This window comes from Mus musculus, chromosome 11 (genome assembly GCF_000001635.26).
Source record: "Mus musculus strain C57BL/6J chromosome 11, GRCm38.p6 C57BL/6J".
Classification (NCBI taxonomy): Eukaryota; Metazoa; Chordata; class Mammalia; order Rodentia; family Muridae; genus Mus; species Mus musculus.
The window spans coordinates 82,094,664-82,107,494 of record NC_000077.6 but is presented as its reverse complement, the minus strand read 5'-3'; the positions used below and the strand labels follow the sequence as shown (position 1 = coordinate 82,107,494).

The window sequence follows — 12,831 nt, the reverse complement described above, 5'->3', positions numbered from 1 at the left end:
CTTTTGCTTGATATATTATCTGGCTTCTGCTAGGTTGCAAAGAGCAAACAGATGATAATATTGGCTCTTATTACTTGTAGTCTCAGCACAGCACAACATGTCTCTCTCTCTATGTATATCTTGAAGTGCATTTGCAAGTGTTCATTCTGCTTTTGTGTTTTAGAACAAGTTGTTGAGCATGGGTGTCATTTGTAACTTCAGTGCTCAGTAGAATTCATTGGTATAATTTGGGAGATCCTTGTACTTTCAGGGTTGGAGGTTCTTTATCCAACTTATGTAATAGATAAAGACACATCTTGATTATTTCTACTTCCCTATGTGAGTTTTGGCAGAGTGTGTATTTCAAGCAGGTGAATAGCTTTTCCTCTGCTTTCAGGTTTTGGACCAAGAGTTCTTGATAATCTTTTATTCTATTTAAGGCAATATTAAAGATGTTCTTCTTGCAAGTATGACAGTAATTTGTGCCTATGACCTTTGCATGTGCTTGCTCTAAATAAAGGTTTATTGTTTTTATTTTTATTTTCAAAGATCTACCATTAGTCTTGTTGGGTTTCTCTATTATTTACTTATACTCTGCTCTCATTTATCTCTCATTCTTGTGGCTGACTTAGGTTTATGTTGCTCACAGACATATACAAATATACAGTACACATAAATACATAAGTGGAAAAAAAGAGACTGCCAGGAAGAGGAGTCCTTATCTTTAGGTAGATGCTCATGAGCTCTTACAAATTGGCCTTGGGACTGACTGGGGTGACATTGGGACTGACTGGGTGACAAAGATTACCTCAACTAGTTACTTGTGGGGCAATGGGCTATTCATAGACAGGCTGGTCTCCAGTCGAGCTGAGGTCTGAAGCCCAGTAAAACCCAATGGTGATAATTCACCTACATGGGATGGAAGGAGTTCCCCCATGTCTCCTGGACTCAAGGTTCCTGTTGAAGTTACCGACTCCACAGCCCCCACAGGAAATTCGTGTGGCTAGTAGTCATATAGACAATGTCCTATGCTTCTGACCTTCAGGCTAGACTCCTCCCCGTTACCTAGCAACAATAAGATAACAGCCCACCATAAGAAAGACTGCTTGGCCCCACCTCACTCTCTCCTCATCCTCTCCTTCTCTTATTCTCCCTCTTACACTTTCCTCATGCTCTCCTCATTCTCTCTTACTCTCTCTCCTCTCACTCTCTTACTCTCTCTCCTCTCACTCTCTTACTTTCTCTCCCTCTTACTCTCTTTTTCTTACTCTCTAGCCTTTCTTCTTTCTCTTCTTTTCCCCCTTCTCTCCTCTTGGCCATGGCTGGTCTCTCTCTTTTACCTTCTCTCTTCCCCCCTGCCTTTCTACAATAAAGCTCCAAAATCATAGATTGTCTCTGTTCAAGGCCCACTGTGCTTGGATGATGGGATAGGCTTTCTCCTAATGACCCGTTTCTAATCTTCCGATGGAAGGCCTTCCTGTGCTCCAGTCAAGGCCCGGACTAAGGACTCTTGCCTGCGTGGGAACCTCTCTCCCTCTCTCCCATAACTCTGGGGCCAAGGGTGTAGCCTTGTCCACCACCCTGCCGAGTGGGGTCAGTGGCTTAGATGCCCACCTGGGCCGAGTGGAAAGTGTCCGGCAGCCCTCTTGTGTCAACCTGCCCAAAGCACAGGAGCTCTGGCTGGACGCGAGCTATCTCCACTTTCCCTTACTCCCTTTAACACATAGTTACTCTTCTTGCCTCTGGAGTTGAAGAGTGGTTGCTACCATATATATATATTTTAATGTAGGAGCTGGGGGATCTGAACTCAAATCCTCTCAATGGCCCAAGTACTTTACCCACTGATCTGTCTCCCCTGCCCATTCTGAAACTTCCCTATGATACCTGTCAGAAGCAACATAAGGGAGGATGTGTTTATTTTGGCTCACAGTTCAAGAGAGTGCAGTCTGTCATAGCATCTGGATGGTATTGTGATATGAACAATTTGGCCTGTGTTCTCAGGAGCTTGTGAATGGATATATTTCAGTAGCAGACAGGAAGCACTGTGGACTATAACCTCCAAGGACCTGTTCCATGTCAATCACCTCCAAAGGTTTTACTTCCTTCCTTAAAGGTTGTATCATCTCCCCCAAATATGCCACTGGCTGGGGACCTAATGATCAAACACATGAGCTTAGGAGGGACATTTAGCCATAACATAACAATTACACCAATCTATTCCTATTACAAAAACATAATACCTTAGACACAATAATTTAAAAGAAGAGAGAATAATTACTCAAATTCTGGATTTGGATATGGGGAAGATCAAGGTACCAGTAGACTTGATTTCTGGCCAGTGCTGGATCTGTACACCTTCTGTGTGTTCTGTTACAGCAAAAGGACACAACAATTCCCTCAAGCCTTGTTATTAACATTAATATCACTTATGAAAGCAGGCACCTCCTGACTCAGTCACCTATTGAAGGTCCTGCCTCTTAATCCCATCACAATGCATGATATGGTGTGTATGTGACTGTCCATCAATGGGTACATGCTGGAAGCTTGGTTCTTAGCATGGTGATGGGTAATGATGGTGAGATGGTGGAGGGGACTTAATGTACTGGGGCTGAGTTTTTGGAATCTTTGGTGCTGGGAGCCTCCCCCTTGTGAATGAATCAGTGTTGGGAGTGGTTTGAATGAATCATCATGGTCATTCTATGTGCCCACCGCTTTGGTACTCAGCATCCTTTCTGATTTTCCCCTGTGCTGTGATGCAGCTAGGTTGCCTCACTAGTGGCCATGTTGGGTTGCTTGAGCCTTCTGTCTAGATTTGTAAAGGAAGTCACCTTACTTTCTTCATACATTATACACACAGCACAAAGGGACAAGAGTTGATTCCAATATGAATCTTGGAGGAGCACAGGCATTCAGACCATAATACAAGTAAATTAATTCTACATCGAAGAACTGCCAGAACCTTAAATTACTATGTGAGGCTCTGAGGGATGAGTTCATATCCAGGGTCCTTTCTTTCCCCTCTACAGCATCCCACACAGCGTTACTCTGCCCGTCTTTTAATTTATGACTTCACTCTTGCTAGCATCCAGCTTAGATTGTCGACGTCTTCTTGTACCACTGCAGTGGCTGCTCCTAGGCTCTCTCTTCCTCATGGTATCCTGTGCTCAGACCTGGCAACTCTTTCTGTTACTACCTCTCAGTGTGTTCCTGCCCTTACAGTCTGAGTCTACCTACTGTGTTCCTACTGCTTTCCTATCCTGAAGTTAAGGAGTCCCTACAACAAGGCTACAACCTTTAATTTCTAATGCCTACTGCCAGTTCCTCCATATTTGGGGTGTGCAGCTGGCTTGATTCTTTTCTCTGACTTAGTACCCTCTCTCTTTGCTGGCCATCTCAGAAGAGCACTGTGTATTCACAGCCTATCATATCCACAACCCTTCCACAGAAGATGCATTAGAGAGATATCCTTATAAAAATCCCAAATAGAAATGGCACATAGATGTCTGGTGTTCCTTGTTGGTCTGGTTTCACTCCCAGCATGTTTACTACTCTGGGCTTCAGAATTCATTTCATGGGAAAACCCTGGAGTTAGAAAAGTCTCAAGAGCATCGTGAGAGGCCATTAAGGGGACTCCGTAGAAAAAAGGTGAAATGAGAAAAGAAATGGACTTGGAGAAGCTCATGACTATGGGCAGGTAATGGAAAGACTGGAGCTAGAGGGATTGCAGGGACTGTCATGCCCCACCTCATTCTCCCTGAACCTCAGCAGGTCCCGCCCAGCCAAAAGACATTCCTGCAGGATGGTCCTTCACACTGTTACCCATTGCTGCTGGCTTTCCCCTTTCAGCTTAACATGACCCAAAATTAGAGTAATGTACTTAAGAATACATAAGTATTTTTCTTTGAAAATACCATAGCCATATAACAACACTGAACACAGCAGCAGAAAGAACACACTCCACTAGAAGAAACACTGATTCTCTAAGAATACAAAAGCTGGTATCACGCTAATGCACCATAGATGGATCTCACCAACCCATGGGCAGGTGCAAGAGAGAACTCTGACATTCTGCCAGGAATTTAACTGAGTTTTTATAAAAACAAACACACAGTTTGTAAATTAGATTCGGTTTAATTGGCCCAAATATTACTTAAATACCATTAAATATTATTTAAGCAAGTTTGTTTAAATTATTAAAAACATCTCTTTTTAGATATCATAATAAATATCACACTGCCCGTGGGGAACTTCAGGGGGAAATACGTAAGAGTTTTTGGAACTCTCAGCCTAGACATGAAGGTTCAAGGATGAAGGTTTGAGACGTCTTATCCAAGTGGTTTATGGAATTCTTAACCCACTTCTCCTTGGGGTCAGCACAGATCTCCTTATCCAGTATGGTCCTGAAGCTGTGGGGGAGAAGACATAGTTAGACAAGGTGCTCTGACGGTTCTGTTCAGAGCATGGTCTATTGGCCCTAGGCCTCTTCTACTCCTCTACAGATGAAGAGGCAGGAGAAAAGACTGGGAAAGGTGAAAGAAAGACTCAGGAAGAAGCTCTGTCCTTGCTCTCCTTGCTGAATCTCTCTAGTTTCTTGGCTAAATGAATTGGATGCAATCTCCCAACTGATGAAAAATATGGATTCTCCAATGGGCTTTGTTTTCCTAGGTGAGTAGGGGACCTGACCTGTAAGATGCTACATCTGTTTGACTTAAGACCATGAATCCAGACTTCTCTCACTTGCTCCTCAGACAGGAAACTAGTTTGGAGTATGGACATGGCCAACTTACATCACAGCTTCCCGGGGACACTGGCTGCTTGTGATTCTCCTGTAGCTCTTCAGCTTCCGGACGTGAATCTTCTGCTTAACAACATTATAACAGCACGTGACTGGGGTGCTCACCGCATCTGAAAATAATTTTGCAAGGAGAGAGACAGTTAGGAGACATGGCAGGGTGCTCTCACAAGGGAAGGAAGAATGCTGGACTATACCTAAGAGTTAAGGCTCCCAACTTCTGTATCTAGAGCCTGGTCACAGAATATTATAGAATATGTACTTGCTGTTAATTCCATATGGAAAAATCCCATCAATTTCTGACACAGGAAAAGAAGTTCTAAGAACTTGCTGTTTGCCACCTTGCTGCTGTGGGCTTAGAGTTTAAGAAGAATCTCTAGTATCTACATGTGGCTGCTGCTCTTGAAGGCACTCTGGACTATGACCCTGAAACTCTTCTTCAAGCCATCATATCTTTTACTCCTCTATTGCTGAGATGTCCTTCTCACTACAGAGACACTTCTGGGTCACCTCTCCAAACAGGGAGATGGCAGTTTCTGTAGAGGCTGCATTCAACATCTTTTTCCCAGAGCTGGTGTCACGAAACATCACAGGGCCTGGACTCAGTGCTCTGAACACTTGGTTGTGGTTCACTATGTCACTAAGTACAATGACTCTTTTTATTTCCTCTTGTAACCCGAGTCTCTTCAAAACTGCAGACCATGCAGCAGCTCTGGAATGTGCTGAGAGATCGGGGAAGGAGAAGCCTTACCTGGTCCAGCCAATACCTGAGGACTGATGGTGGTAGCTATGAGCAGGAGGCATAGAAGTGTGGAAATCTTCATGTTGAGGTCAAAGACTTCGAAATGAAAGCTAGAGGAGTCAGGAACCAGTGTCTCTGCTCCCCTGGAAGTTCCATCTGACTTTTATAAGACACAAAGAGCCTGACAGGATCCTACAGAAGGAAGGATGAGGTAAGAGCCTCAGGACTATGCTGAGTAAGCACTGAGACCCCAGGGGTGATTTCCTCTCAGCCAGAAGGAAGCTGTACAGTTTCTGTCTACTGCTTAGTTTAGACAGCGAAACAGATGGGGGAAAGGTATTCAGCTGAGGCCAGCAATAGGAAGTGACTTCACTGGATAGTGGTTCTCATTTCTTTGAAATGGAAGAACATCTTTATGGAAGAAAGGAAACTAGAAGTCACAGTGGGGTAAAGAGAGGCCAGAATCTGCCTTTTGGAGGGTGTCAGGCTAAGTTTTCACCTCTGGCCTTTATTACACCAGGCCACTGCTATCGTAAAGCAGATGGGCTTCTCAGAACTCAGTTGGGCTCCAAATAACCCTGAAGAAATGGCAAGGTCATTCCTCAGAGTCTGCCAGCCATCTCTTTCTGTTCCTCATTCTTCTCTTCCTTCTGTTACCGCATTGTACATGTTAGGTCTAGCCTCATACATGCTAGGCATGGTCATTACCACGAGCTAGACATGTACTACTACCACATGGTAGGCATGCACATTACCACAAGCTAGACATGTACACTACTAAGGCATGCACATCGCCACAAGCTAGGAATGTACACTACCACATGCTAGGCATCAGCATACTACAGCTGCATGGCCAGCACTCATTTCCAGCCCCCTCCCCCCTGATTTTCTCCCATTTCTCTTTTGAGATAGGGTTCACTTAGTTGCCCAACAAGCCCTGAAGTGATTTTGTAGAACAGGCTGGCCTTGGACTTGTGATCTTACTGTCTTGATTTTCCAGGTAGCTGGGTTTATGGAATTGGATCATTACATTTGGCTTGTAGTCTGAAAGTGTCAAAGTCCTAGAGTCTTAGAGAACTGGGTGGCACACGCCGATTCTGTAGTTGATGTGATTTTAAGTGGGTGGGATCCTGCAGTGAGGGAGATCATGTAATGGGAGGATTCCACAGTGGAGTTGATTCTGCAGGATCTTGCAGCAGGTGGGGGCGGGGTCCTCCAGTTGTGGGAATCCTGCAGTGGTGGATCCAGCAATGGGTGATATCATTCAGTCGGTGAGCTCTGCACTGGGACGGGATGATCTTATAGTGAAAAGATCCTGTAGTTGGGGTGTCCTGCATTGGGAAGATCCTGCAATGGAGAGAAACCTGCAATGGAGTTGATTCTGCAGTAGGTGTTTCTTCCCAAGTGAAGTCATTTGGAGAAGCCCATGATTTCATGAAGATTCTAGAAGTTTGGGTCTGTTTGCTAATAGCTTCCAAGGCACTTCACTGCACACCGTGCAGGAGAGGTCGATGGAAGATGTAAAGGGAAGCCAGGTTGCAAATTGCTGACCTCATCTGTCTCTCACCACTCACACTCCCTCACCACTGGAAGCATGTATTACAGCACTTGTAGGCTGGCTCATTTCACTAAGCAACATGACATGTTAGGTTCCTCTATGACCGCATTTATACATTAATAGCTTACTCACTACTTTTTTGAAAATTAAATTATGCTTTCTTATGGCAAAATATGTATACTATGTGATTATATTCTTAACCATGAAGTGTGCAGTTCATATGGGCTTGCTGTCGGTATCCATGACTCTATTTTGTCAACCAAATTCTATGTTCAATAAACCAGCCCCATCCCCACCTACTTCCTGATCTCACCCATTGCCCATCCCCCAACAGCAACCACCATTGCTTATTCCTTCTGTGATTTCAGCTTCCTTGCCTCATGCAGGCTGAAGCATAATGTATTTAAATTTCTTTAACTGCATTATTTTACTTAGCATAATGCCCTTAGGGAGCTTCTATGTTGTTGCCCATATCTTAATTGCTCCTTTCCTTGTAGGGTTTGTAAGATCCCACACTCAGTGTACAACATAGTGCACTTACCCATTTACGAACACCCAGCTACTTTTCATGTTTCACTCGTAATATTTCAACTGCATGGGTGGGCAAGAGTCTCACCAACACCCGCTCTCAATTTCTTTGAGTAAATATCCGGAAGTTGTATTTTGCTGAATTCTATGGTAATCATGTATCTGTTTATTTTGAGGAGCTAACTACCCTACGTTCTCACAGAGCTGTACTACTTGACAGTCTCATTAGCCACACACAAGGCTCCATTCCCTCCATATCGTTGAGACACTCTCTACAGTCTCCTCTAGTCGACATCTGAGTAGATGGGAAGTAGCCAGCCACCCTGACATTTGTTTCCATTTCTGTAATGTTTATTGGTGATGAGCTTATTTCCGTGGACTTATCAGCTATTTGTATACTTTCTTTGGAGAAATATTTTGTCCATGTTTGACTCGAGTCATTAATTTCTGTTGAGTTGCAGATGTTCTCTGTTCTGGATACAAACTCATTACGAAATGCAAGCACTTCTTCCCTTTTCCCGGATTGCCTTTTCATTTTGCTGATACTGTCCTTTGATGCTGAAAACTTTTTAGTTACCACAAAGTTTAACTTGGGTTCTTTTTGTTTGTTTGTTTGTGTTTTGTCATCCATGACTTGAGAGCCATAGTCAGAAATTCATTGTTAAGTTCAGCATCTTGAAGCTCTGTCCTGTGTTGACTTCTAAGTATTTTGTTGTTCTGGGTCTTAAATTACATCTTTGATACATTTTGAGTTAAGTATTCATATGGTGCTGGGAATGGGCCCAAGTTTACTCTTGTGCATGAGAATATCCAATTTTTCCAGAACCATTTCTTGGAGGAAAACAATTGACTACTCTTGACATTCTTCCTAAAAACCGTTGGACCATTTGGCTGGAATTTGTGTCTGGGACCTCTGTCCTGCTTCACCGTCTGTGTCTCTTGTGCCAACACTACACTGTTTTGGTTCGAATCTTGGAATTTGAGATTATAGGCACTCTCTAGGGTTCATTGATATTTTAAGTATATTTTAGGATGTGGCCATCTGTTTCTGCTGAGTGTGTCACTGGGATTCGAGTCTGTAGATGGCTGTGGGATGTATTTACATCCTAACAAAATTGTACTCTGACCCATGAACCTAAGGTGTATTTTCCTTCCCTCACGTCCTCTTTGTTTTATTTTAAGCTGTGTTTGCTAACTTCATTGTATGGTCCTAACATCTTCTTCCTTCATTCTTCATTCTCTTTTTTTGAGATTATTATGAATGTAATTGCTTTCAAAATTCCCTTTTCAACCACTCATTGCTGCGGTAAAGAACTGCAGGAGATGTAAGTGTGATGCCTTTACATGATTGGTTTTGGTTTTTTATTAGTTAATTAATTAATTAATTAATTAACTTTACAATCTAGTCACATCCTCACAAATTCCACCCTCCCCTTCTCTGCAGGAAGGCAATCTCCCCTTGGATACTACCCCATCCTGGGACATCTAGTCCCAGCAGAACTAAACCTGTTTTCTCTCACTGAAGCCTGACCAGTCAGTCAAGCTATAGGAAGGGGATCCAATGGCAGGTAATAGTCAGAGACAGCCCCTACTCCAATTGTTATGGGACCCACATGAAGAACAAGCTGTACATCTGCTGCTAATTATTTAGGGGGCCTGGGTACAGGCCCTGCATGCTCTTTGGTTGGTGGTCAGTCTTTGTGAGCCCCCATAGGCTCATGGTTAGTTTACTCTGTAGGCTTTCTCCTGGTGTCCTTGACCCCTCTGGCTTGTTCTATCCTACCCCTCCCTCACTCTTCCACATGGCTCCCCAGGCTCTGCCTACTGTTTGGCTGTGGGTCTCTGCATCTGTTTCCATCCGCTGCTGGATGAAACCTCTCAGGAGACAGTTATGTTAGACTCCTGTCTGCAAGCATAACAGTATCAATAGTATCAGGGATTGGCTCACTCCCATGGAATGGGTTTCAAGTTGGGCCAGTCATTTGTTGGCTGTTCCCTCGATCTCTGTTCCATTTTTATTTGTGCATTTTATTGTCAACTTCTAACCTTTCTATTTGTGTGGAACTTATAAGTGACTTTTAAGAACTCTCTGCATATTTTGCATACAAGTCCTCTTTTAAATAAATGTTTTAGAAGATAATTTCTTCCAATTTGTGACTTGTCATTTTCTCAACAGCATCTTTTATAGAGTGGAAGATTTTATTTCATTTTCATGAAATCTAATCTATCAGCTGTTTTGCTGGTGGTGTGTACTTTTGATGTTGTGTCTATCAAGCTAATACCAAATACAGTCACCTATTTTTTCCCATTTTATCTTCTAGAAGTAATTTCCTTATGGACTGAGGATTTCATACATGTATATATAATTTGATCATGCTCACATCCCATTCCCTACTTTGCAATTATCCACACTCCCATCCCGACCACCACAGTCTCCTCCCAGTTCCATATGTTCTCTGTCTTTTAAAACCCATGGTGTGCACCCACTGTTGTAGAGTCTGAATTTTAAGCAGTAGATACACTTATGTCTGTGATTTGTCTCACATTAATTTCTGTGAAAAGCCTGAGTTCTATGTTTGGATCCATTTTCTTCTTGTGTGTTCACCCAGTTGTTACAAATCCATTTGCTGAGAGTTCTCCATTGAATTGCCTCTGCTGCATTTCAAAGGCAATTTGTGTGGATTTTTTTTCTGTTCCATTGATTTATTTTCTATTATATCATCAGTCCCACGGCATATTGGTGACTGTAGCCCTGAGGTAACGTGAGGCCTCTGGCTTTATTCTTCAGTGTTGTATGAACTCATCTGGCTGCTTTGCCTCTCCGTATAAACTTTAGAACCACTCTGTCAATATCCATCAAAGAACTTGATGCGATTTTGATTGAAATTGTGTTGAATGAAGAGGTCAGCTGGGGAGGAGCTTGGAGGCTGACAGTGTTGATTGACTCTTGCTCCTGAACACAGAGATCTCTCCATTGGCTTAGCTCTTTCTCTCTTGGTGTTTTGTGGCTTTTCTCATGACATCATACATTTTCCCTATGGTCAAGCCTTATGTACATGATTTTTAGTGGCACTATGAGTGATAAAGTATCATTAACTTCTTGTTCATTTGTGACATATTGGAAGGCTATCGAATCACACATCATAACCTTATATTCTGCAACCTTTCTATGATCAAAAACTAACTGTCAGAGTGTTGTTCTTGTACTGTTGGCGATTCTTTGTGGTTTTTTGTAAAAGACAATCTGTTCTTCTTAAATGCAACTTCGCTTCTTCCTACCAGGGAACTTTTTGTTTTCCTGTCCGGGCTAAGGAGTCAGCCAGGGCTTCCACCTATGTGGTACTGCAGATCTGCTAGTCTCAACCTACAAGAACCTTATCAGCAGTGAGTGTGGAGTCACCTGCAGGTCTAGGTAGACATCTATTAGGATGAGAAGCATTCCTCTACTCTGACTGTGTTGAGAAGCATTAGTTATTTCAGTATACTGAGTGGATATTGATAATTTTAAAAATTAAAGATATATATATATATATATATATACACACACACACATATATATAGTGTGTGTGTGTGTGCACATATATAGTGTGTGTGTGTGTGTTTGTGTGTGTGTGTGTGAGAGAGAGAGAGAGAGAGAGAGAGAGAGAGAGAGAGAGAGAGATTCATGCATGATACCACATGTCTGTGGGCGTATACTCATTTGTGCAGGTATTGTGAAGTATTGAATTGGTGATATCCTCAATCACTCTTCCACCTTATGTTTTGAGATAAAGCTTCCTCATTGAATCTGGTTCAGCTGGCCAGGAGGAACCTAGGAGCCACCTGTCTCCACTTTCCTCCCGAAATTCTGCATTCCAGACCCATGCCACCATGCCTCTGTTTCTTATGTGGGCACTGGAGAACCCAACGCTGTCACTCATGATTGGACAGCAAGCACACGACAGCCAACCGTCTCCACAGCCTTTCCTATGTGGAGTAAATTACACCATGTTGTGGCGTACAACTTTTATACATGTTGTTGGGTTCTGTCTTCTTTTGCTGAGGCAGTCTGCATTGGTGTTCCTGGATGTCCTGTGTTATCTTCTGCTGGCCTGAGCTATCTTTCTGTTGTGAGCGGTCATCAGCTTGTGTTAGGTCGGGAAGAAGGCCAGGTGGCGGCAGCATTAACTTCCCCTGCCTTGTAGGCCCAGAACAGCTGTCTTCCTGCTCTCTGGTCCTCCCTGCTTTTACGTTTTTAAACAAGTTGTGGAACAAGTATTTGTTACTTAAATATCAAGTAGAGTCCATTAATGTACCCATCCTGGAGGTCTTGGTTCTTTATGGGTTGGAGATTTATTGTTTAGCCAACCCTGTACGTAATATAGGGATACCTGGTTATCTCTTTTTTCCTTGTGTGAGCTTTGGTAGTGGATATTTCAAGAAATTGACTTTTTCTCTAAGCTCCAGAATTTGGGTGAAGAGTTTCTTACACCTAATGTTTTTATTGTCCACAGTGTCCAGGGGCGTGGTAGTGATGGCCCTTCTTGTGTTTCTGAGAGTAGTAACCTATGCCTTTGGTTTTTGTGGTTCTCCTAGTTAAAGAGATTTGTTTTGGGTTTCTTTTAAACATTGGGCTTTGTTGTTTTTGATTTTCCTTTTGTTTCCCATCTGCCTCTGTGGCACCCTCCCCCTCCTCCTCCTCCTCCTCCTCCTCCTCCTCATCCTTCTCCTCCTCCTCCTTCTTCTTCTGCCATGGTCAGGTGGAAGCTTAAGCTGTTCATTTTAGATTGTTCTTATTTTCTATTCCCATTCTACATTGCACATTTCCTTGTGGTTACTGCTTTCTGCTTAGTCTAACAAATCTTTGCTACTTTGTGTTTTCTGCTTTGTACAAAATATTTTCAACTTTCTCTTAAGACCGATTCTGCACTGATGCATTATTTAGAACTATGGTGCTCAATCTTCAAGTATTTGGAAAGTTTCTTTTCTTGTGTTGATATTTAATTTAATTCTATCACTCCAGGGAAGCATTTGTTATGTAGTTTCTAGTCTTCTGCATTTACCAAACATGGGTCTTCTTGTAAATGTTGCACACTTGTTAAAAATAATGTGTGGTTTCTTTTCAGTTTTTATTGAAGAAAACCTTCTCTAAATGTCAGTTAGAATCACATTAAATCCAGATGATCAGTGATGTTGTTCAGGTCATCTAGCCCTGATGGCCATCCTCCCAGATCTGCGAGTGACTAAGGAGGG

The 12,831-nt window shown here is 42.7% G+C and overlaps 1 protein-coding gene across 1 annotated transcript; it reads right to left on the bottom strand.

Annotated features, from left to right (window-relative positions):
- Positions 1–4,095: 4,095 nt before the first annotated feature.
- On the bottom strand, positions 4,096–5,650 carry Ccl12 (chemokine (C-C motif) ligand 12). Its single transcript, NM_011331.3, has 3 exons — positions 5,523–5,650; positions 4,767–4,884; positions 4,096–4,385 (listed from the first exon to the last, which is right to left on the bottom strand). Exons 1-3 carry the CDS (start codon positions 5,593–5,595, stop codon positions 4,262–4,264), a joined length of 315 nt encoding a protein of 104 aa, NP_035461.2. The 5' UTR covers positions 5,596–5,650; the 3' UTR covers positions 4,096–4,261.
- Between the last annotated feature and the right edge of the window lie 7,181 nt (positions 5,651–12,831).

What these genes read in the sequence shown, in the direction of transcription:
- Ccl12 (NM_011331.3), bottom strand. Translation starts at nt 5,595, where the DNA reads ATGAAGATTTCCACACTTCTATGCCTCCTGCTCATAGCTACCACCATC. An exon ending in TCAGGTATTGGCTGGACCAG is followed by an intron (nt 4,885 to 5,522) that starts GTAAGGCTTCTC and finishes AATTATTTTCAG; the next exon opens with ATGCGGTGAGCACCCCAGTC. An exon ending in TGTCCCCGGGAAGCTGTGAT is followed by an intron (nt 4,386 to 4,766) that starts GTAAGTTGGCCA and finishes TCTCCCCCACAG; the next exon opens with CTTCAGGACCATACTGGATA.